Source organism: Orcinus orca, chromosome 12 (genome assembly GCF_937001465.1).
Source record: "Orcinus orca chromosome 12, mOrcOrc1.1, whole genome shotgun sequence".
NCBI lineage: Eukaryota > Metazoa > Chordata > Mammalia > Artiodactyla > Delphinidae > Orcinus > Orcinus orca.
Genome location: NC_064570.1, coordinates 76,833,531 through 76,860,023, shown reverse-complemented (window position 1 = coordinate 76,860,023; position 26,493 = coordinate 76,833,531). Strand labels below are relative to the sequence as shown.

The 26,493-nt window shown below is 41.1% G+C and overlaps 1 protein-coding gene across 2 annotated transcripts in view; it reads right to left on the bottom strand.

The window, feature by feature from the left end:
• The window catches only part of IMPG1 (interphotoreceptor matrix proteoglycan 1), a 94,433-nt gene that overhangs the window by 19,506 nt on the left and 48,434 nt on the right, over positions 1 to 26,493 (bottom strand). For both annotated transcript variants that reach the window (XM_004270100.3, XM_012533128.3), the window contains 2 exons: positions 7,461 to 7,989; positions 4,420 to 4,639 (listed from right to left, as the gene is read on the bottom strand). In XM_004270100.3, the coding sequence (XP_004270148.1) occupies positions 4,420 to 4,639; positions 7,461 to 7,989 (749 nt within the window). The remainder of the gene's footprint in view (positions 1 to 4,419; positions 4,640 to 7,460; positions 7,990 to 26,493) is intronic.

The following is a 26,493-nucleotide window of genomic DNA, read 5'->3' as shown; positions in this document are numbered from 1 at the left end:
AGGAGAAAATCTGGACCAGCCAGTTATGCTGAAAAACTAGAAGCAAAGTAGCTGTCATCTTCCAGATGAAAGGAATAAGAAGAAAACTACTGAATATCATATGCATATTTTCCCTTAATTTGTTTTAAAATCCAGACACCCATTTCTTCTATAATCAAAATACTAATTTTGTACATATTTCCCCAAACTAAAATTGTACAGGAGAACTGAGGCTAGAAACACTAAGTATACAGGTGGTTTTTTTTTTTTTTTAATGATCGGCACTTTACGTTTCAAGAAGTTTTATAAGATGTGCAGATTCACAGAAGTAAGAAACTAATGAACTCTGTGCAGAAGCAATGGTTGTAGCAGGCTGTGAACAGGGAAGGGCTGTGAGTAGTGTGAGAACGAAGGTGAAGCATTTGTGAGTCTGTGTCTGGGTGGGTCCCCAAGTACCCCTCTGTCTTGGGTGGCTACCCCTCTCTTCGGCAGCCGCCACCCTCCAAAGGTAGCTCGGGCCACTGCCACCAAAACTTTTGTGGCTGGTGTCCTGCCTCTCCGGCTCTGGTGCTGACAAAGCTTTTCTCCTTGACCAGACCCTAACTCAGGCTCGCCTAAAATTTCCAGCTCGGCCTCAACTCTTGGGCTGTGTTTGTCTCTTCACTGTCCAATTTTAGCACGAAAGCTGTTTAGTAGGTTTGGCCAGAATCTCCCATCCTTCATCAGGTTCCTCATCCTCTGTTCTCTCCCAGGTGGTGTCTGATCACCTGGCCTGGCTTCTGCAAGAATCCTTTTAGGTCATTTTAGCCAGAATCCCCTCTCACCCCTGATGTTCCTTCTTAGTAATATTCCACCCACTGACCCATTCTGCTTCTTGGCTATAAATTCCCACTTGCGTGTGCTGTGCCCAGAGCTGAGTCCAATCTCTCTCCTCCACTGTGAGACTCCATTGCCGTGGTCCCTACATCCATCAAGATGGGCCCCCGGAATAAAGTCTCCCTTGGCATCTTTAACAAATGTCACTGAGTCATTGTTTCTTTAACGACGCTGGCTGTCTTCATGGCGACAGCAGCAGCCCAGCCCTCATACCACCAACAACCACAGGCCTCCTCACTGCCTGAGATCAGCCAGGGAGACCAGAATTCGCTACATTCATCTCTATCCCCATATTTTCTCTGTACTATTCGGGCCTCAGGCTCCAGTGAAATGGGATTTAAAGGAAACTCAGTGCTTTCTTCTTTATGGGATCCCTCCCTGGTGATTCCCAAACTCACAGAAATTTGCAACTAAGAGTAGCATATCAGAAAGTGCTCATTAGAAGGTCTTTGAAGGGAAAAGGCATAGCTTTGATCCCAGCATCATCGTAAGGTGACCACCCTTGGCCACAGGGCAAGTTCCTTTGGGCGGGGACTTTCATATGTTCGCTGGTTATCACCGTGGTGGATGAATGCTGACTCTTGGGTTACCCGTGTAGAAGATGGTAAGGTTCAATCCATCATCAGCCGCTTGCTGGCTACGTGGGTGAATCTTCCCTTTGCCTTTTGTGAAACAACTAAACCAGCTGCGAGGGAGGAAGCCCTGCCTCCTCCCACCTTCTCCAGCTCCCTGTCCGTTGGAAGATGGCACAGTGGCTTCTCACTATAACTAGGAGCCCTTTTGGATATTAGATTTATCCTTTTGATTTATATAGAGGAATCCATAAAGTTCTTTGCTATTTATTTTTAACTTTTATAAAATCCATATTTGGCTTTCTAATTCTGCTGTCCTCCAACCCTTTCGTTTAGGCATTACTCACGTCCTGGCTGGCTCACGACAGCCATTCTTGGCAGACCTCATCCATCTATCCATCCAGTCATTCAGTAATTCTATGAGTTCCAACGTATTAAAAATTCAGATTTTTCTGAATTCTCCAAGTATCAAGAAATAAGTAGAGTAAGGTAATGTCCCAGGTGGCCCAGCGCTCTCTGCCCCCCCCCCCTTGCTCTACCATTAATCAGTGTAAATTTGGCTCCAGTAGGGACTGGAACCCACGTTAGCACCATCTCATTTCTATTGCTATTGGCTTCTTAGAGGAAAAGCTACATAGCCAAACTGGTTGTGAGAAATTAGTGAAATAATTTCAGTTGAACCTCCACACAAATACCTTGTCGTGATACTGTCATTGTTCCCACTGGGACCCTCCTCAGATCACAGATTATTAGTCAAGTTGCTAATGACGATGTTACAATATCAACCACTAACTTTTATTAGTCAACTACAGTGTGTTGAATGTTATGCTAAGTGTTGGTTAATCCTCACAGCTCTTACTACCTCCATTTTCCAGTTGTGGAGATGGAGTCCTGCTGTTAGTGAAACTGAACAGGACCCTGTAGGGCTCCTGGGCACGGAAGCCTTTCTGTGCCCCTCTCTCTTGTTTGTAGGGAATACACTCCAGCCTCCATGACCTTCCCTGAGTTCCAAAGGGCAGGTTCAAACAGATGCTAATCAGGGAAGGGAGGGGATGGTGAGATAAGGGAGGAATAGTCAAGAAACAATAGTGCAGCCTTGGGGCAGGGTCCTGGTTCCGCCTCAAGGGATACACATAACAATATCTCTCAGCTCTTCTGCAGAACTGAAACCCCCAACCAATGGAAGATGTTAGCATTCTTCCTTCTGGGGAAGATCACAGTTGATAACCTGGAGAAACTCATCAAGAGACCACCTGAGGCCAGATTAAAGGAATGCAGGCCCTGTACACACCCCATCCTTATCAGCAACCCTGCCCTTGAACCATTGCTATAAAACTCCTCACCAAATCCACCCCCCCCACCAGGTTGGGCCACACAGTTTTGAGAGGCACGAGCCTGCTGCGTCCCCCTTTGCCTGGCAAAGCAATAAAACTATTCTTTTCTACTTCACCCAAAGCCCTGTCTCTGAGAATCGATTCCACACTGGTGCACAGAGGCAGAGTTTTTGGCATCATTAGAACACAGGATTCATGTTCAGGACCATAGCCCTCCAAGGTCATGGTTTTCTGCTGTGTTTCCTTCCAGCATCCCCAGGGTCCCTTACACATCCCTGGCAAATACATTACCAGCTTCCTGCCCTCTATCTAAGAGGCACCCAGTTTTCCCCTGCCTCAACTTGCCTCCTATTGTTGGATGGGTCTCTAAGTAGTCTGTCAGCTCCCTGGGGAGGAAAAACGGGAGGGGGCCGGGCCCTTGTCCCTCTTATGCTAAGTTCTCCCTATATATGTTCCTGTTTTCAATTGACTGAAAAGAATTGGTCTGATTTTAACTGGCAGAGATCCCCTGGTAGTTTTCAGGGGAAGAGGCGGTATCTTACCAGCATTTAGGAGGTCTTTGATTTCTTAGGGGTCCGGAGGGCTTGCTTAGCTGCTTGTGTTCAAAGGTAAGCGCTCCCAGGCTCAGTGCCTTCAGGCTGTCTGTCTTTTTAATAATCCTGTTTACTGAGGTAGGAGGCAATTTTCTTAAAGTTGCTCAAGGCTCTGCTCCATCAAAGGGAAGCGTCTCCCAAGTGAGCCTTTTTGTTTGCATTTTGCCCGAGGCCTTTCCCTACACCTTCATTGTTAGTCCCCAGGAAGCCAGGGAGGATGTTACCTATCCACCTCACTAATTCACAGCCAATTAGGAAGTTTGTTCTGAACATGACTCCAAGGTCGCTTTTCCAGTAGATTTGGAGCCTTGCCCCCTTGCCATGCAGAGAATTAAAAAATTGTCTTCAATTGGTTAGAAAACAGAATTTTGAAGCTGATGGTGGAAACAGTTCCCAATTTGGGCATAGCTGGTTATATTGGTACATACACTATACTTTATTATCAGAACAAATGTTTGCTATTTTGTAGCTTCGGGCTCAGCCCCTGTATCTTTAAGGTTTTTTTCACATCTAACTGCTTTGTTTTAACCTGCACACGTGGAAGCTGATCTAGGGTATACAAATGGGAAGGGACAGGATTTTCCTCTTGGGTGATGGTGAAGTGGCTTTCTTCCAAGTTTGAGTTTCCGTCTAATGATTATTTTTCTTTCCTCGGGAAACTGTCTCAGTTTCATCCCGAATTGTGCTACGAAGAGGACTGGAAGGTTTCTTAGGTGGTTGCAGTTCACTGAGAAAGTGCTTTTGACTTCTGGCAAGATATAAATTAGCTTGGGTGTGGGTTATGTTAAAAAAAAAATCTCTTAAGCACAGCAAAAGTTTTGTTCTGTGGGGAAACTGAAGAGCCCAGATTGTGAAGCAAGAGGTATACTTGCTCTTTGGATGTAGGAAAACTTTAACCTGCATGTCTTAGGACCCTACCTTTCTACCACGTTGATTCATAGCTTCTGAAAAGTTATTCTGTCAAGTGCAGTTTTAAACTGATTCTTGTGGCCTCAACGTTGAACTGCATGCTTAAGCAAACAAAACCAAAACACCCCCACACTTTTCTGGGTTGGATTCTTTTACCTGGTTCCACATCGAGAGAGTAGCTATCTATTTCCAGATCAAGCTGCTGTGCGGCCGCAGAACGAAAATCCTCCAAGACCCCTCGCACAGCCTTGGTCAGGTTATATGGCACTGAATTAGCAAACTTCATTTTGCTATTCACGATCACACTCCCATTTCTGAAGTTAAGTATTTCAAGTTGCTTAAAGCCTGTGAGATTGGATCGTAGATATGGAACCAGCTGCAAAAATAAAAGAGGGTTTACTCTTAACGGTGTTCTAAGTGCTCAGATGCTGCTCATTCCATTTGTACTCACATTTCATTATCTGAGGCATAAATTTCAGTTCCTTTTTTGACACTGATTTTTTTTTTTTGCGGTACGCGGGCCTCTCACTGTTGTGGCCTCTCCCGTTGCGGAGCACAGGCTCCGGACGCGCAGGCTCAGCGGCCATGGCTTACGGGCCCAGCAGCTCTGCGGCATGTGGGATCCTCCCGGACTGGGGCACGAACCCGTGTCCCCTGCATCGGCAGGCGGAATCTCAACCACTGCGCCACCAGGGAAGCCCTCAGTTCCTTTTTTATGTTGGTGTTTGGATTGAACATGAGACCAGAACACCACTATTTAATGATCTATTTGCAGTGATTATGTCCCGTATTTCCACTTTCCTGGGTACTGAGATGGATGGGCAGTGATTTTCTTCATGATGAATTGTGAGAACAGAGGATTGAAAAAAAAATCCAGGTCAATGCTATCAGCCAAGAAGGGATGCCAGGTTCAGTTATTTAAAAAAAAAAATCCAAGTAAATAAAAACGTGTTCCAAACCGAGCCCAGGAGCAGACTGACCTATGCCTGGTCAATAGGACATCCATTTGGAAGCAACCAATTTGAAATGACGTATTGAGATAAACAACAGCTGAAACATCAGCTCGTCTGTCTGTGCAGGATGCTTCATATCAACACAAATGTGGTGAAGTGGAAAGAGCAGAGAACTTGGCTGTCAGAAGACTAGGGGTCAGTCCTGTGACTGTTGCTAGCCAGCGGTGTGACCTCATCAAGCCACTTAACCACTGTAGTACCTCAGTGCTCTCACCTGAATTGTGAGGGAGAAGAAAAGTTGTTCCCTAAGGACCTTTCCCAAGTTATAATTTAATAATCTCAAAATGATGCCCCAGAGGATTGTGCTTCACGTTCCCACACCTGTCTCTTGTAAGCCACAGCCATCCTTTTTGTTTTTGGCTGTGCTGCATGACATGTGGGATCTTAGTTCCCCAACCAGGGAACCTGTGCCCCCTGAAGTGGAAGCGTGGAGTCTTAACCACTGGACCACCAGGGAGGTCCCCACGACCATCCTTGAGATCACTTTTCAGAAATGTCTGAAACTCAGCGATGTCTGCTTTGTTTCCGGCCTTGAAAGTGAGCCCTCTCCTTCATGAACCAACACCCACGAACCCAGAGAGGGCACAGATGCAAACTACAGTCTCCCAGGCTTGGCCCAGACCTGCTTTTCCTTTGCTCCTGTCCCCACCCCACCAGAATTTTGACACTGACCCAGACCCACATGTTGGTACCCCTTCCAGTAACCGCCTCCCCCGCACAAGGTCATTGTGAAAATAAAATGAAATTTTATACAAAGTGTGGAACCGCTCTCTCCTGTTTTCTCCCACCTACTTTGACTAGGCTCATTCTCTATGTCTTAACATTGCTTTGGCCCCTGGTGGGAATTCCCTGTCCTCAGCTAGTGTGCAGACAACTAGCTGCTCCCTTCTCCCAAATCATTCTCCTCTTCTTCACGGGAAAGAGGCTGCCCAGCTAGAGACCACATTTCCCAGCCTCCCTTGCAGCAAGCTGTGGTCACATGACCAGTTCCCACCAATGGAATATGAGTGTAAGAGATGTGGGCAACTTTGGCATCACTTGCTTAGGAAATTGCTTGCCCTGGGCTTCCTCTCTTTCCCCTTCTCACAGTGGAAACAGGGATGTACTGGCGACCCAGCTTTGGCTGCATGAGTGAGGAAACACCCTTGGGCTTGGCAGAGTTATAAGATGAAGGGATTGTGAGTCCCTGGATGACGTCATAGAGCAGAGCTGTCGCACCCACCCCGTGGAAGAGAAATACACTTGTACTCTATTTAAGTCACTGTATTCTTGATCTTTTCATTATGGCAGCCCAGCATGTACCCTAGTTAATACACCTGGGTTCGGTGCCCTGGGACTCTGTTCCTTGAGATTGTCCCAATATCTACTCACCTCATTTGGGGGAGGGGGGAATAGCACAAAGTCTTACTTTAAAGTTCACCTGACGCATTGGTGTTTATGTGGTTTTAATTTGCTAATGACTTAACTTATATGAAGCTTACAAATATTTTTCCTCTTATTTTCAGAAATTCTGTAATCTTTGTGCTATGCCTTGTGTACTTGAATTTCATTAGCCGTGACTCTGTAGAGGATCATAGTTCAGCAGTTTTCACTGTGCATGTATTTCTAGTACATGTGAGTTTGGGGGGTGTTTCATAAATCAGGGTTATATGCCACCATGATTGTCTTCTCACTTTCTTTGTTAGGGCTTGGGATGCTAAGCCATTTAGTCAGTTTTTTTTTTAGTTTTATGAGAATTGAAGGGGAACTGAAAAAAATAAGAATTCTTACACTTGAACTCTTGGCCTCACTTGTGCTGGACTTTTCTAGCCTTGAACCCTTTATTCAGATGGCTGGAAAACAGCATGTTGTATTATAACTTAGGGAAAGTCTGCTCATACTGTTTATAAATTCCAAGTTCAGTCCGTGAGTGGTTATGTATTATTCCTGGGAAAACTAAATCGGGAGGAACTATAATGAAAAGGTCTTAAAAATAAGTTTGTTCCCAGGACGCTGGGTGGCAGTGGCCCATTGGATCTGAATCCATCTCAACGCTCTAGCTGAATGCCATCGGCAACAGCTATCTCAGAGGCTTGTCTCTTCCACCTTGCATTGCTCAAGACAGCCAGGGATTATATTATAAAATAATAGCAAAAAAAAAAATGAAGGGAGATACACAGATAGCTGTATGTGGTGTCCACTCACCAGTTGTGTGAATCGCTGCTCCAGAGCTTGGTACTCCAGTGAGCTCTTGTTGAACAGGTCAGTGGAGAAGGGCACGTTGGCCACACGCAGACTGAAGAACACCACCAGCTCTCGGCCCCTGGTGGCGACGGTCATGGCGCTGGTGGTGATGTACTGCAAAGCTGGGCCAGGAGTGATGTTCTCCAAGAAATGATCCAGGGTGGAAACATACCCACTGAATCCCAGTACCTCAGAGGATGCGTGAGTGCTGGCGAGATCCGTTCCGTCTAAGTCTCCGACTGTATCTTGACTGCTGATACTCAACCTGTTGTCTTCTGAAGATGCAGGTGAACGTGAAATTTCCTGAGCCAATTGGCTGATGGCAGAATAATCATCAGTGGGGATGGTTAGCCGTGGGATTAGTACTGTCTGATCAAGGGAAATTATGTCTGTGGCACTTTGATCAGTCTGAGAAAAGATGCTCGATGCAGTAAAAAAAGGTCGAGTTTCTGATAGGGAGGTAGAGGCCACAGCAGATGGAGACCAAGAACTGTCCATGGAGGAAACTCCTGAGACCAATTCATTATGTCCGAGCATCCCCGCAAAGAATAGAAAGCAAAAAAGAAAATCCAAAGTTAAAATTACTTTTGGAAAAATAGCATTTGACTATCTTAATGTCATATTTTATTTTATTTATTTTTAAATTTCTTCGATTTTATTCCAGTTTTATTGAGATATAATTGACATACCTCACTGCATAAAGTTAAGATGTACAGCATGTTTTAACTTACTTATGTAGTGAAATAATTACCATACTTAGTATCATATTTTAAAAAGCAAATTGGTGGTAATTCCCTGGTGGTCCAGCGGTTAGGACCCCGTGCTTTCACCGATGACGGCACGGGTTCAGTCCCTGGTCAGGGAACTAAGATCCCGCAAGCCACATGGCACGGCCAAAAAACAAAAAAGACAAATTGGTACAGAAAGGGCAGGCAGCCCTGTGTCCACACCTAGGGAGACAGAGGGTGGGTCTCTATAACCATTTTATTCAGGCTCAATACTTCTGGATATGTGAGCCTAAAAGAGCACCAATTGCCTAGAATTACAGGGATTACTTACTGCCCAGTGAGACACAGCACATCTAGGGACCAGGTGGTCAAAAAGGACTAGGTCAGCAGGTGGTGGCGCACCACAGATGGCTTTGGGGTAGACTTGGATCCCACATCCCCATCTGGACCTCCCAGACAATTAGCTGTGCTCTTTTGGCCTGGAGTTTTATTCACCTTCCAATCATGCAAACCTGAATTTTATGTAATTGGATTTTTGGGGGGATCTCAGCTTATCACATTTTGGTAGTTTCATCAATTAAAATTTAAATTATGCTTTTCCAAAATTGGATAATCTGACTGAATAACTTGCCTATTTGCAAAATGATATGGAGACCCTGAAGATGTGGGTTACACATATAATTTGAACTTTGTATTGGCCATACAACTAAATATTGGGTAATATTTAAAGGTTTTTTTCATTCCTACATGATTATACCTTGATGATACCACCACTTTGCATTGCTTTCTTGAGTAAGTACATATTGAACTACTGAAGTCCATTCCCTTTTTGGTGCAAAATTAAAATCAATAAGTATTTATGAACTAAGAAAGTGGTTATATGACGCTTTCAGATAAAGATATTGGTGGGTTATTAAAATATTCCAATAAACCTAAACCTAGAGCCACTGATAGATAATATTTAAGGCATTAGGTAGATCAAAACAGGGAGCTTTCTGTGAACACTTTGGTGGCATTTTGGCAAATATGTGGGAAAGCTGAGTTAAAGTCCAAATGCTAAGCATGATGAATGGACTGTCTGGATGCAGATATAATCTTTGGACTCTCAGTCAGCTAATTTACTAGAGTGCAATCACCCAAACTGAAAATCCAAGTAATAAACAGCTCTGAAAGGTAGAATCATATTACTTTTATTAGTTTCTTAAAATAAAACCTGTCTGTGGAGAATTTAACCAGATTTCAGAGAAGCACACCCTTTTCTTCCACCTGGGGAGGATGCCTAAGTGTGTCTACCCATAATTCACTCAACTATCAGAAATGATGTTTTGTAACATCCAAGATCTTTCTAGATATACACTCGTAGTTTTATTCAAATCTCTATTGCCATGGACTGAATGTTTGCATTCTTCCAAAATTTATATGTTGAAATCCTCATCTCCAATGTGACAGTATTTGGAGGTAGGGTCTTTGGGAGGTAATTAGGTCAGGAGGGTGGAGCCCTCATGAATGGGATTAGTGCCTTTATAAATAAAAAGAGACATAAGAGAGATGATCTGTCTCTCTCTCTGCCATGTGAGGATACAGAAAGAAGGCATCTGTGTGCTAACCAGAAAAAGCCCCTCACCAGGAAATGAATCATCCAGCAATTTGACCTTGGCCTTCCCAGCCTCCAGAACTGTGAGGAAGAAATTTCTGTCATTTAAGCCACCCAGTCTATGATGTTCTGTTATAGCAGCCCAAGCTGACTAAGACATCCTTGGAAAGATCTGGGATAAATAAGTTGAAGGCTTCAAGTACTATCAGTGGTTTGATTTGACTTTGTGCTGGGGGGAAATGCATTTGAATCTGAGCTCCTCAGCGCTCTTCCAGATGGTCAGGGTCAGGGAAGAAGCACAATGACAGGTGTCTTCTTTCTGCTCCAGGCCAGAATCTCATTACTCATACCTTTCTCAGTAGAGAGATTTTAGTCAGATTAAAACAGTCTGTTGTATTATGTCATCAACCAGCAAACAAGAATTTCTAACTCTTAACCTTTGTGGCATCTTTTTAAAATTTTTTTTTATTTTTTGGCTGTGTCGGGTCTTAGTTGCAGCACACGAGATCTCTTGTTCAGGCTCACGAGCTCAGTAGTTGTGGTGCGTGGGTTTAGTTGCCCTGCAGCATGTGGGGGGCACTTAGCTCCCCGATCAGGGATCGAACCTGCGTCCCCTGCATTGGAAGGCAGATTCTTTACCACTGGACCACAAGGGAAGTCCCTGTGGCATCTTAACATTAATCATTCACATTCACAATAAACCCAACCAAGTTATTTCACTGATAGAACCGTTGGCTATTTAAATGTACATTGTTAGATAAAATACAGGATTTCCACTGGAACGTACTTATACTAAAACGTTATTTGTTGTTTATCTGAAATTCAAATTTAACTGGTTATCTTGTATTTTTCTTTGCTGAATCTAGCAGCCCTATTTAAGTGTGATTTTAACAGACCCCTCACAGTCTCTCAGCTTGATATTGAAACTACTAAGGCTATAGTCAATTCTTTTGAAACAAAATATCATCCAGACATTACCACCACTTATAAATGTATTTAAAATAATTATTCATCAGATTCTTATGCAAAAGACATACCAGCAACAAAGGCCATCCTAACCCTAAGTTTTTACTCTGCAATGGAGAAGGCAAGCACGAAAACCCAAGGCCATTTATTTCATCATGAGGTATGCAAAACAGACTCCAGATAACTTGACTTTTTAGCTGTCATGTTAGAGCATGCGTAGAGTTCTCATGAGGGCATGAGGTATGTTTATTTGTATGTGTGCCCGGGGGGCCGCTGGTAGAAGCCCAGCTGCTGGGTGTAAAGGAAAAGGCTATTTTGGTCACTTTCTGGGCAGGAGATCTTCCCGCAAACAAAGGCCACAGATGAAATGCTCCAAACCAGAGTGGTTGAACTCAGGTCCAGCTGAAGCCCAAAGTGAGATAAGCCAGTAACAGGTGAGGATGGGCTCAGTGGGGGCAGCCAGGAGCCCCACTAGTAGCCAGAGGAAGGCACAGAGACGTGTGAGGCAAGTGCAGATGAAAGATCGTTCTAAATGCTGCTGGAAAGGGTCACACATCTACATGCACCCACTAATCATAAACATCCGGTGGTCACCTGGTTTATGTTTAAAAACCTAAAAACAAAGATTCCACAGTCTCCTCTAGATCTTCAAGTGATGTGACCAGCAAGTTCTTAATTCTCTATCAAACAAATCCATTCTTATTTATCACAACAAAAAAGTCATCTTCTTTTTGGCATATTATAGAAATAGAACATATGTGTTTACTATTCATTCATTCAGCAAATAGATATTGATGGCCTACTATGTGCCAGACACTGTTCCAGGTGCAGGGGTACATCAGTGAACAAAACAGATAAAAGTTTCTGGCCCCAAGAAGGTTACTATCTAGTGGAGGAAGACAGAAAATAAACAAAATAAGCAAAGGGAAATATATTCTATACCAGGTGGTGATAAGAGCTAATGAAGTAACATGAAGCAGGAAAGAAGGTGGGAATGCTGGGTTTGCAATTTTATACGGTGGTCATTGAGAATGCAATATTTGAGCAAGACCTGAAGGAGGTGAGAGAGTTTAGCCATGCAGCAAATGCAAATGAGAAAGCCAGAGAAAGAAGGGTGTCTGTATTGCTCCAGGAACAGCTGGCTGTGAGGGCAGCATGGTCAGAATAAAGTTCTATACTCTCAGTTGAGAGTGAGGGTGACTAAAGATATTTTTAAACACATAAAGTCTCAAAAAATTCCTCTTGGGCACCCTTTCTTAGGATGTGTTTACCTAAAATGATAGGGTAAACCAAGAAATAGGAAGACATGGGGTACTGAAGAAAAGTTATGGAAATCTCCAGGAATAAGGTGAAGGGAAATCCCCATCTCAGAGAGATGGGTACTCAAGGTGTAAAAGGAAACTAAGTACATGCGATGCTTGTATCACCAAGCCCTCTGCCATTGTACCAATTTTTTTTTTTAACTTGAGAAAACTACTAATGGATGTGCTCCATAAAACAAGAGAGTGAACTCAGAGGGGCCTGAGATCTAGGGATCAGGGAATCCAACTCAGGAGAAAGGCCAAGGAAATTTTAAGGATGACAGAAAATGGAAATCCCAGGTGACAGCTGTCCAAAAGGCCTAGAGAGTAGTAGTCCAGGAGAAAGAGAAGGTCTTTGAAAATTGGAAGTGATAAGTTACCTGATGTGGAAAATTCTACTGGAAATTTCAATGCAAAATTTGAAAAGAATTGGCAATAAGTACAAAGAACATTAAGCAAATAAAAAATCAAAGAAAACATTAATTCCAGGAAAACAGAAAGTAAACATATTTAGAGCAAATAGTTCATCTGTAAATACATAATGGAAACATTGAATATTGATTCAATAATAGTTATTACCATATTGATAGGGAAGGGTGTTGTAAGAAACTTAAATCCTTATTTGCAATAATAGGAAGTCAGTAAATAATGTATAAAACAGATGAGTCAAAAGATGTGTATTATTTAAGAATATGGCAAGAATAAATGCCAGAAGAAATAGCTGAGTTAAAAGGGAGTACTTTTGGTAAGTGGGACTGCACAGTGGGGAAGTGTGAGATAGCAAAATGCTGTATTTGTCAGAATACTTCAATGATTTGGCTTTAGAAGTATTAAACGTTTTATTTTGAGACAACTGAATATTCAAATGCAGTTCTAAGAATAGTAGAGAAGGGCATCAGTGAAAATGGCAGAAGAAGAAACTCCAAAAGTCAAGTTGTCCTTCACATTTGAAAGTTACAGGTAGTAAGTAGCTGGGATACAATAAGAAATATATATTTGCCTCAGCCTCCAGTTCCTGACACAGAGCTCCTAAATTTCTGAACCTTGAGCAACAGCTGGAAAAGTATGCCGTCAAACCCGTTCCAGGGAGAAATTGGGAGCTGTGTGTGTATGCCGGCTCCCCCTGTGCTGAACCCCAGGGGAAGGCCACAGGAAGTGCTTGGTACCCATTTAAAATTGCCTCTTTTGTCTTCTGTGGTTCTGGGGGACTGTGAATGCTGAGCTCCATTGGCTGCCAGAGCTGGGTGATTTGGGAATCAGTCCCTCTGATGGCAGCCATAAAAGTTGGGAAGCCAGTTTTTAGCTGGTTGATCAGAAGTGCAAGTGACAGCCTGGGACTTTGGTATCTACAGTAGGGGGCAGTCTTGTGGATCTGAGCTCTTTATCTGTGGGCTCTGCATCAACTCCAGGTGTTTAGTGTCATAATTGAGTTGTAGGACACCCAGCTGATATCTGGAGAGTCGAGAATTGGTTGATATAGGAAAACTCCCTACACATTTGATATTAGAAGTGCTGTGAATAGAGAAGTAGCTCTTCTTTTAGTAGCCAAACCCTCAGGAGCTTTGATACCCTTCCTGAAGCAATGATCTGATGATACAGTCCAGCCAACTAAAAGATACATCAAAACAGAGAACTCAGGAATACAGAAGCTATGACAGAAGGTTTGAGATTGAGCCTTAAATCCATTTAAATATGGAAATCTGTCCAGGAAGCCACGGGAGTTGTGGCTGCAGAATCAATTTTAAATTTATAAACCTTGACCATGTAATATACTCGTCTAATTATCAAAACTTGGGACGTGGGGGAGTGAAGATGGCTGGACTATGGGTGTTCTGATAGTCTTACCTTTTATGACAGTACATCAAAAATGCTGCCTAATGTTGGTACATACAGTGTAAATGAAATGACTCCAAATTAATATTTTAGGTAATCTTATTCTTAGCCTTTAGGGATCTTTTAAGAATGAGTATCTCATAAAGTAAGGAAGAGGGAGACCCTCAAGATGGCGGAGGAGTAAGACTTGAAGATCACCTTCCTCCCCACAAATACATCAAAAATAGATCTACATGTGGAACAGCTCGTACAGAACACCTACTGAATGCTGGCAGAAGACCTCAGACTTCCCAAAAGGCAAGGAAATCCCCACATACCTGGGTAGGGCAAAAGAAAAAAGAAAAAATGGAGACAAAAGAATAGGGATGGGACCTGCACCTCTGGGAAGGAGCTGTGAAGGACGAAAAGTTTCCACACACTAGGAATACCCTTCACTGGCAGGGATGGGGGCTGTGCAGGAGGGAAGCTTTGGAGCCACAGAGGAGAGCACAGCAACAGGGGTGCGCAGGGCAAAGCAGAGAGATTCCCGCACAGAGGATCGGTGCTGACCAGCACTTACCAGCCTGAGAGGCTTGTCTGCTCACCTGCTGGGGCGAGTGGGGGCTGGGAGCTGAGGCTCGGGCCTCAGAGGTCAGACCCCAGGGAGAGGACTGGGGTTGGCTGTGTGAAGACAGCTAGTGTGCCACTGGCTAGCTAGCTAGCTGGGAGGGAGTCTGGGAAAAAGTCTGGACCTGTCAGAGAGGCAAGAGACCATTGTTTTATGGTGTGCGAGAAGAGGGGATTCCTGCTCTGTGTGCCCACAGAAGGCAGAACACCACCTAAGCGAGCTCCAGAGATGGGTGTGAGCTGCAGGTTTATTCCAGGAATGCAAGGATTCTTCAATATACGCAAATCAATCAATGTGATAAACCTTATTAACAAATTGAAGGAGAAAAACCATATGATCATCTCAAAAGATGCAGAGAAAGCTTTTGACAAAATTCAACACCAATTTATGATAAACACTCTCCAGAAACTGGGCATAGAGGGAACCTACCTCAACTTAATAAAGGCCATATATGACAAACCCACAGCCAACATCATTCTCAATGGTAAAAAACGGAAACCATTTCCTCTAAGATCAGGATAAAGACAATGTTGTCCACCCTCACCGCTATTATGTAACATAGTTTTGGAAATTTTAGCCATGGCAGTCACAGAAGAAAAAGAAATAAAAGGAATCCAAATCGGGAAAGAAGAAGTAAAGCTGTCCCTGTTTGCAGATGACATGATACTATACATAGAGAATCCTAAAGATGCTACCAGAAAACTACTAGAGCTAATCAATGAATTTGGTAAAATAGCAGGATACAAAATTAATGCACAGAAATCTCTTGCATTCCTATACATGAACAACAAAAAATCTGAAAGAGGAATTAAGGAAACACTCCCATTGCAACAAAAAGAATAAAATACCTAGCAATAAACCTACCTAAGGAGAAAAAGACCTGTATTCAGAAAACTATAAGACACTGATGGAAGAAATTAAAGATGATACAAACAGACATACCATGTTCTTGGATTGGAAGAATCAACATTGTGAAAATGACTGTACTACCCAAAGCAATCTACAGATTCACTGCAATCCCTATCAAACTCAATGGCATTTTTCACAGAAGTAGAACAAAATATTTTACAATTTGTATGGAAACACAAAAGACTCCTAATAGCCCAAGCAATCTTGAGAAGGAAAAACGGAGCTGGAGGAATCAGGCTCCCTGATTTCATACTATACTACAAAGCTACAGTAATCAAGACAGTATGGTACTGGCACAAAAACAGAACTATAGATCAATAGAACAGGAAAGAAAGCCCAGAGATAAACCCACACACTTATGGTCACCTAATGTATGACAAAGGAGGCAAGAATATACAATGGAGAAAAGACAGCCTCTTCAATAAGTGGTGTTGGGAAAACTGGACAGCTACAGGTAAAAGAATGAAATTAGAACACTTCCTAATGCCATACACAGAAATAAACTCCAAATGGATTAAAGACCTAAATATAAGGCCAGATAGTATAAAACTCTGAGAGGAAAACATAGGCAGAACACTCTATGACATAAATCACAGCAAGATCCTTTTTGACCCACCTCTTAGAGAAATGGAAATAAAACCAAAAATAAACAAATGGGACCTAATGAAACTTAAAGTCTTTTGCACAGCAGAGAAAACCATAAACAAGATGAAAAGACAACCTTCAGAATGAGAGAAAATATTTGCAAATGAAACCACATAGGATTAATCTCCAAAATATACAAGCAGCTCAATATCAGAAAAACAATCAAATGCAAAAATGGGCAGAAGAACTAAATAGGCATTCCTCCCAAGAAGATATACAGATTGCCAACAAACACATGAAAGGATGCTCAACATCACTAAATCACTGAGAAATGCAAACCAAAACTACAATGAGGTATCACCTCACACCGGTCAGAATGGCCATCATCAAAAAATCTACAAACAATAAATGCTGGAGAGGGTGTGGAGAAAAGAGAACCCTTTTGCACTGTTCGTGGGAATGTAAATTGATACAGCCACTATGGAGAACAGTATGGAAGTTCCTTAAAAAACTAAAAATGGAACAACCATATGACCCAGCAATCCCACAACTGGGCATTTACCCTGAGAAAACCATAATTAAGAAGAGACATATACCACAATGTTCCTTTCAACACTATTTACAGTAGCCAGGATATGGAAGCAACGTAAATGTCCATCAACAGAGGAATGGAAAAAGAAGACGTGGCACATATATACAATGGAATATTACTCAGCCATAAAAAGAAATGAAATTGAGTTATTTGTAGTGAGGCGGATGGACCTAGAGCCTGTCATACAGAGTGAAGTAAGTCAGAAAGAGAAAAACAAATGCCACATGCTGACACATATATATGGAATCTAAAAAAAATGGTTCTGATGAACCTGGGGGCAGGATAGGAATAAAGACACAGATGTAGAGAACGGACTTGAGGACATGGGGAGGGGGAAGGGTAAGCTGGGACGAAGTGAGAGAGCAGCATTGACATACATGCACTACCAAATGTAAAATAGATAGCTAGTGGGAAGCAGCTGCATAACACAGGGAGATCAACTCAGTGCTTTGTGACCACCCAGAGGGGTGGGATAGGGAGGGTGGGAGGGAGGGAGATGCAGAGGGAGGGGATATGGGGACATATGCATATGTATAGCTGATTCACTTTGTTATAGGGCAGAAATTAACACAACATTGTAAAGCAATTATACTCCAGTAAAGATGTTAAAAAAAATAAATTAAGGAAATATTTATCTGAAATTCAGCAATTTCTTGAGTTTTATTTGTTTCATTTTCTTATGTTGAAGTCAAGTAATATTAAATGCAGTCCATTTTATTTGAGTGGCATTCCAGAAAAATTCCATGTTTGTAAAAGCCTTTCTGTGTAGCCTGTCTATTAAAATGTATTGAGAGATAGCTGGAAAAATAGATTAAATACTTAGTTATTTCTGAGTAGCACAGTTTTAATATTATTTTATTTTCCCTTTTGGTAATTTTCTTCCTCCTTTAGCATTTTAAATAATGAGGATGTATGATTTAAAAGTAACAGTAATTACTATTTTTAAAAGTCTATTGTTTAGTCTAACATAATTATACACAATTTTTTGGAAATCTCCAATATTATATTTTTGTGCACCATGAAATATAGAAATACACATTACATAAAATACATTTACAGACATATACAGTTAAAAAATTTTTCTTATAGATGTTATTTTAGATTTTTGCAAACTTCAGATAAAAAAATAGCTCCTTGGTAAACTGAGGTAAATATGAAATTTCGCATGTATCTACTTATTAAGTAAGTCTTAAGCAGAGAGCCACCACAGAAGTAAAAATATTTTACTCCAAATCTTTGTTACTGTTAACATTAAAATAACATTTGGATTAAAACTGAAATTGTTAAGAAACTTAATTCCTACACCGTGGAGTGGAGGACTTCATTGTAGTTTCTTACAATATATTTTAGTTAGATGTTTCTATGGGGTTATGGCCTCAAAATCTAGTCTTAGACTCTTGAGAGGCAGGGAGAGGATGGATTGGGAGTTTGGGACTAGTAGATGCAAACTATTATATATAGAACGGATAAACAACAGGTCCTAGTGTATAGCACAGGGAACTATATTCAATATCCTGTTATAAACCATAATGGAAAAGAATATGAAAAACAATATATAGATACATATATAACTGAATCACTTTGCTGTATAGCAGAAATTAACACAAGGCTGTAAATTACCAATACTTCAACAAAATAAATTAAAAACAAAAAGAACCTTGAGAGGCAGGATTGAGGATGAGATGGGAGGAAACTAATATTTATTTGGCACCTGTTATGTTCTAGGTACTGTACAAGGGATATTTTTAAAAAATCTTCAGTTACTTTAAGCCATAAGTTTTCACCTGATTTTTACACTCTGCACTCACTACTTGATGTCTTTGAAATATCTAATTTTGTCTTCTTAAGTGATTAAAGTGAGTAATTAAGAGAGGCTACAAAGATGAGGGTCCCCTGACCAGAGGTCATTATCAGAATGAGCTGTGGATGTCAGTGTATTTTAACAAATCATCAAACAAGGCACATGTCTTTCCAGTTTAGTTTATTATACTTTTCCCCCATTAAACAAAAATGCCTAATATGTGATATCTTATTAGACTTAAACCCTGCCTCATATAATATAAAAACTACAGAGCTCTGAGTCACACCTGATTACTTCCTCTCTTCATTGTAACATAATTTCTAATAGCTTTCAGTTTAGAATCAGCCCTCTAGGAGAAAATTGTATGACTTGGAAAAAGAGAACATCTATCCCTGGTTTGTTGGTGACAATAAAATTTGCCTTCACTGAAGAAATGAGTATTTTGGGACAAATGAAGTAAAGTGACATGGATTTGACGTGCAGTGATATTGTAGCTTTTAATAGCATGGTTATAGTTCAATTCTGAATGGTTTCTGAATCATTTATTCCAAGATTATGGAAAAGGTTGTGTTTTTCCAGCTTTGACTTGCAAAGTGAAATAATCAATATATTTTTCTCTCTACTAATAATAATGTACCTGAGAGAATGATAAAGATTAATATTACATATAGTGTGCATTTGGGACTGTGGAAGACCCACAACACATTACAGGGTATGGTAGCCTCTAATGGGGTCACTGATGAGCCTTACTTCCTGTTTTTAATATCCCTGTGGTGTCCCCTCCCACACTGTAGAGGCTGACTTCCATAGCATGCTATACAAATGATGATGCATGATTCTGAGGTTAGGTCATATAACATATTACTTCTTCCACCTCGTTCCCTTGAATCAATTGCTCTGGAGGGAATCAGTTGCCATGTTGTGAGGACACTCAAGCAGCCATGTGGAGATGCTTGTATGAGGAAGAACTGAGGCCTTCTTGAGGCCAGTTTGCAAGATGTATGAGTCATCTTGGAAGAAGATCCACCAGCCCCTGTCAAGTCTTAAGATTATAGCCTCAGTTGACGTCTTGACTGCAACCTCATGTGCGACTCTGAGCCTGAACCAACCAGCTAAATTTTTACATAGATTTCCAACCTCTCCCAGTGGAGAGACAATAAATGTTTATTGTTGCTGTCAGCCACCAAGTTGTAGAGTCACTTTATACGCAGAGACAGATAACCAATCCACATAGAACCCCTTAAAGACCGGGCACTGCAGGATTTAAGTCTCCCAGTCTCTAACTCTGGCTTTAATCAGAATACCACAAAGGATCTGGCTTTGGTTTAGGATATTCTTTTTTTTTATTAAAAATTAAAAAAAATTTTTTTAAATTGAGGTATACTTTTTTTTTTTTTTTTGGCCACGCTGTGTGGCTTGTGGGATCTTAGCTCCCTAACCAGGGATTGAACCTGGGCCTTGGCAGAGAAAGCGCCGAGTCCTAACCACTGGACCACCAGGGAATTCCCTATTGAAGTATAGCTGATTTACAATGTTGTGTTAGTTTCAGGTGTACAGCAAAGTGATTCAGTTATATATATGTGTGTGTGTGTATATATATAAATATATAAATTCTTATATATATTCTTTTTTGGATTCTTTTCCTTCATAGGTTATTACAAAATATTGAATATAGTTCCCTGTGCTATACAGTAGATCCTTGTTGGTTATCTATTTTATATATAGTAGTGTGTATATGTTAATCCCAAACTCCTAATTTATCCCTCCTTCCTCTTCCCCTTTGGTAACCATAAGTTTGTTTTCTATGTCTGTGGGTCTATTTTCGTTTTGTAAATATATTCATTTGTTTTTTTTTTTTTTAGATTCCACCTATAAGCAATATCATATGATGTTTGTCTTTGTCTGACTTACTTCACTTAGTATGATAATCTCTAGGTCCATCCATGTTGCTGCAAATGGCATTATTTCCTTCTTTTTTGTGGCTGAGTAATATTCCATTGTGTGTGTGTGTGTGTGTGTGTATGTGTGTGTGTGTGTGTATATAATATCAGTATTCTAATCTGCAATGGGGACATTAGATGCCAGTCTATTTACAGGGAAGCTTTTAGAACAGGGTGTGTGTTTGTGTTTATGGTGGGAAGAAGGGGAGGAGTGAGTAGAAGGAAGGACTGAGAGACAGACGTAGCTTGTGCATTTAGGAACGTGGTTTCTATCCTCAGCGTTGTCGCTCTGAACTGTATTTACCTAATCTAGGTTGCCGTAGGTGACTTCCATGCTAGGTGTCCCCAACCCAACCAATTCAGTACCCCTTTTTCTAACAAATATTTGGTAATGCCCCCTTATGATCCTGAATGAGCTTCATCAAGAATATAACCAAGCAAATACACACTTTCAAAAAAGTCAATGCATTGTTCAAACTGTAACATAAACAGGGGGGAAGGGTGGGGGGAAGGGATAGATTGGGAGGTTGGGATTGACATGTACACACTGCTATATTTAAAATGGATAACAAACGAGGACCTACTGTACAGCACAGGGAACTCTGCTCAATATTATGTAACAACCTAAATGGGAAAAGAATTTGAAAAAGAATAGATAAATGTATACGTAAAACTGAATCACTTTCCTGTACACCTGAAACTAACACAACATTGTTAATCAACTATACTCCAATATAAAATAAAAAGTTAAAAAAACTGTAACATAAAGGAGAAATAAAAGGAAAATAATTTATAATAGCACAATATGTAATTCAAAAGGCATTATAGCACCATAAGACATAATAAAGCAGTTAGATTCCTATATGTACTTATATGTAAACATCTATAAACATCATTGTGGATTCCACAGCTACAATGGCAGACAGATTCAGATGTTGTATTGGCCACATAAACACAATGATCACTACTGTCATAAGAGAAGTAGTGATTTCCTGAATTGGTGGCTAACACTTCGTAAAGTTCATTATACACATTGGCTGAATTTGCAGAAAGCTCAGGTTAAATTAAATTTTGCAAAATACATTTTGCAAATTATACTTATATAAAAAAAGAAGTGTCAGGAAAGAATGTAAAGGACTTAAGTGTCTTATCTAGTGCACTTTCTGGGTTTTCTGATCTATACGGGTCTGTGCCTTTTATCATTTTTGCAATCTTTTAGTTGTAGTATACTTAGAGTAATGCAAATTATTCTTGTCCATGAAAGACAAAGGGTTTTCATCAGGTGGGATATAATTGACTATTTCCGTGTGGCTATTGGCCAGTTTTGCATAAACTTGTAAATTTATTTCCTCATTTTTAATTGCTGATTGTGTTGTTTGAATTCTCCTTCAAACTGGTCATAATGTCTTACTTGTTTCCTCATTAGTAATTTGCTAAATAGAATCTTTGACTTATGTTCATTTTATATTTGTATGAGAGTAATGATTTTACCTTTTAATAAAGTTTTACTTTAACAGGAGTTAGGTCCAGGCTTAGAAATTTACAGTTTTCTGCCCCCCCCCCCCATATACATGAATATCTAGCAAGATATACAAAAGTATTAGTGGATATACAGACTGCCAACAAACACATGAAAGAATGCTCAACATCATTAATCATTAGAGAAATGCAAATCAAAACTACAATGAGATATCATCTCACACCAGTCAGAATGGCCATCATCAAAAAATCTAGAAACAATAAATGCTGGAGAGGGTGTGGAGAAAAGGGAACACTCTTGCACTGCTGGTGGGAATGTGAATTGGTACAGCCACTATGGAGAACAGTATGGAGAGAGACATTTTCCTAAATTCTAAACGTGCTCATTCAAGGCAAACAAACAAATACACATAGAGGTATTCATTTACCTGTCTTCAAATGTTTTCATTCGTTCCATCTATAAATGAAGTTGGGTAAGTTTTGTAAATGCTGTCTTTGGATGACATTTTGTGAACATTTTATTAAAATTCTGTGGATTAGCACTTGTTTCAACATTCCAAATAGAATAAAGCTAATACACGTGCTCTGGCAAGGATTTTACCTAACTTGACAATACAGAGAACTTGCCACGTAGCACGGGAGAGTTGTTATTTTTCCATCTCATTCATTGCCAAGCAAAAAAAAAAATAGAGACAGAAGAAATTGAAAATCGTCTTATCTTTTGGTTTACTCAGTGGTCAAAAGACATTAAATTTTCTCTGAGATTATAGAATCTAAAGACAAAGTTCCCATTTTCCTGACACATTTTTAAGGTCAGATGAATGATGTGACCTGTCTCTTTGAGCAGAAGTGTATGACAATGACTGGTTTGCTCAGTTGCCTGTGCAGACTTCCTTCTAGAAACTGACCACTGCATGCAACTTGTTATTTCCTGATGCCTTTAGGAATGCAGATTCATCTTCTTAAAACTTAAAAACTAAAGGAATTCATGGGAGTTTCTATCCATGTAAATGGATAGAATTCCCTTGTAAATGCTCTTGCTATTTCTACCTTAAGGACTGCTAAAATGTCACTTTCCCTCAATGCAAGAGGTGCTTCTTTGATTACAAAGCTGATCGTATTGTAAACTCCCCGAGTCTTCACAGCAGGACCCAAGGTGACACTCCTTCCCCACAGTCTCAGAGATGACCTTGTCAGCTCCTGGTTGCTCACTGGCCTCAGACCATTTGCACAACTGGTGCCTTATACTCTCTGTAAAAATGGGCAAAAGAGAGTCAGAAATATTTGCCTTCCCACCCTCATTGTGATGTTACCTCGTGTGGGTCAAGGTAAGAGTACACGAGACAGCAATCCTGTAGCTATGAATACGCCATGTCCCAGTCGCTCGAGAAGTGATACGGGTGGGAACGGGTGACTATGGGATTGGCTAGATGTCACTTTGACTGCCTCGCCCATGTCACCCTGGTGCCTGTCTCTCCGTGGCTTTCTTCTGCACAATGTTCTGTCTACTGTGTATTTCCTGCCCCTTTTTCTACCGTGGGCTCCTTCCAACTCCACAAATGCTGACCACCTATTATCACTGATGACAAACACACCTTCATATTATGACTAAGGGCATTCCATCAGGCAGCCCTGCTTTCTGTCTGCGCCAGATGAATTGTCCAATTATGACCTGATTCTGCCCATTCTAGTCCTGGCTTTGCATCTTTTCCTGCTGACCTAATGTATAAAGCACTCTCTTTTTTTTTACCTACTATGCTCATTCAAGACACACTATTATGGTTAATTTGATGTTAGTTAGGCCATGATACCCAGATATTTGGTCAAACATTATTCTAGCTGCTTCCGTGAAAGTATTTTTTAGATGAAAATAACATTTAAATCAGTTGACTTTGTGTAAAACAAATTACCTTCTATAGTGTGGGAGGGCCTCATCGGTTGAAGGCCTCAATGAACAAAAAAAGAAACCTGACCTCCCCAGAGGAAACGGAAATTCTGTCAGCAGAGTCCTCCCTGGGTCTCTGGTCTGCCCGCCTACCTTGCAGATTTTGAACTTGCTAGCCTTCACAGTTGCATGGGTCAAGTCCTTAAAATCATTATGTTGACCTAGTTATGTGGCACAGTTTTCTGGATTTATCAACCTCTTCTTTTCTCCTCACTGTAAAATACTCGAGAGATCAATCAGAAGCGTTGCTAATAATAGATACTTATCAACCTTCCTCATTATGTAAATATGAACCAACAAAATTGGATGAAAGTGGCCATGTCAAGGGTCTGCGAACAAGCTAGGGCTGGCATCTCCTGGAATGTGCTCACTGGTCGTATGACCATAAAGTGGCAACAGGAAGACCATATTTGGACATCTGGGAGTGTGACCCAGACCAGCTTACTTGCATATAGTACAGACATTGCAGACACATAGATCACCACCACCCACTATTGAGCCCGTAACAGACGCTGCTCATAATCAGGCCAAGCTTTCTTGCCGAAGCCATTCATGGCTTCAGAATTCTTCATAATGGTTTTACCTCTTAACTACCACTCAAGTCAGTTCATTTTTGTCCAACTCCCCTTCTATCACCCAAGTCCAGGCCATCCACATTTCCAGCACGGATTGCTGTTAACACTCTTCTAACTGATGGCTTGCTTTTGCCCACCTCCAGCCAATTCCTCACAACGCAGGCAGAAGATCTATTTAAACTCAGATTTGCTGTGTCACTCCCAAGCTTAAGACCTCTTCAGTGTTCTTAACAGGGCTCATAAAACTCGATGTTTCTGTTCATTAAAATGTTGAAAAGAGATTACAGGGACCACTACTCTGCATAAAACATTGGATCATAACTTGAGGACGGAATTGGGAAGAGCTGGAAAAAGGGTGGTCATGGAGGAGAGGTTTGAGAGAATGAGGGTTGAATAGCGCTGCAGCAGGGAGAGGGCATCAGATCAGTTCAACTGGGGGCAGAAAGTCAGAAAACACATTTTCTTGGCAATTGCCACAATTTGGGGCAAATTCCCAAATATAAAATTTGGAGGACAGCACTATCTCAGCTTTGATCCAATTTGAGAGTTGGAAGGCCTTCACGTTTCAGTTTTCTCTGGGCGTTGTGAAGATGGTATCTAGGGATGGAGCATAATTGCAAGCCCCTGTTGAATGGCCGTCCCTTCCTTCTTTGAGATGAGATTTTCCCCATGGACCTCCGAACTATTTTTATTAGTGGCATATTCCTGCTGGGAAAATTCACTGTTTGGTCCTCAATTTAGAAATACAAGGAAGAAGAGGCAAACATGTTGACCTTAGTGGTGTAAAGTTCAGCTGAGTTTTTCTTACAAATCTTACCAAGTCTTAATTATTATCTTTTCATCTTGAAGTGGAGCAAATTAAATAACACCTTGGCCAGGCTCTTGTGGTTGAGAGTTAGGAAGTAAAATGTTTTGGCTGGGAGAGTGGCTTCTTGCATATTTCCTCCACTTCATGCCTCCACATGAATCCTTGTGGTATTAATACATCCCATGCGGTGGAGCTAATTAAAGTTGTTCAGCACTCTCATTTTGACAAAAGTATTTACCAATGAGGAATATCACCCTTCATGTGAGGCTGTCTCTGGAGATGCATGAGGACCGATACGCAGAGAGGTATATCCTCCAGGAGTTTACCGTCTGACACCAGAAACACTGATGGACCCAGTAAAGTTGACAACAGTATCAAATAGTTATGAACCCCCAAGCATGTGCCACACACTGTGCTCAGTGCAGGAGATTTTTAAAAAAGGATAAGAATACATTCTTTCACTTCAGGAAGTCAGTCTTGGAGGGACCCCAGAGATGCATACCAATTATTTCAATACTGAGTGGTAAATGCCTGATGGAGGTATATATACTTTTTTGTTTTAGAGTCAGGGAAAAATGGTAATTATGAGTCTTTTCAGGTAGCAGTTGGGAAAAGCTTCACAGAGGAGGTGGCATGTTGGCTGGAACTTAAAGTATGAGCAGGAGGTCATCAGGCTAGAAGGATGGATGGGTATTATAAGCACAAGAGAGAATAATTCGTGCAAAGCCACAAAGGCATGACTATGGATGACATATTACGGCAATGGTGAGCACAATGGCCAGAACACACAGCTGACCACTGTTTCTGTACCACTTAATTGGCTCTCTCTGAGCTGCATTTTTAGGTAGCGCAAAAAGGGAAATAATCAAATTAACCCATCAACTCTTACTTTCATGGAGGTATTATGCTATAAATGTGTTCATTTACTCCTTTAACTCATTTAATATATATTAATTGCCTGTCTAGATGTTCCACGCATCTGGCTTGACACTGAAGATGATGCAATGAGTAGAGACAGACCGAGTCCTTGACCTCAAGGAATATGAGGACCCAGGTTCTCTAATGGGTTCATTCAGTTTAGCTCATATCACTGATTCCTTTCAATGGAGTCAAAGGCTGAGGCCAGATTAAGGAAAGTCAGAAACGTGTGGTGTTTTAACCTATTGCCTAGATGGGGGATGTGATGGCTAATTGGACTGGGCCATGGGATGCCCAGATATTTGGGTAAACACTATTCTGCGTGTGTCTGTGAGGGTGTCTCAGGATGAGATTAAGATCTGAATTGGTAGACTGAGTAAAGCAGGCTCCTCCCTAACGTGGGTGGGCCTCAT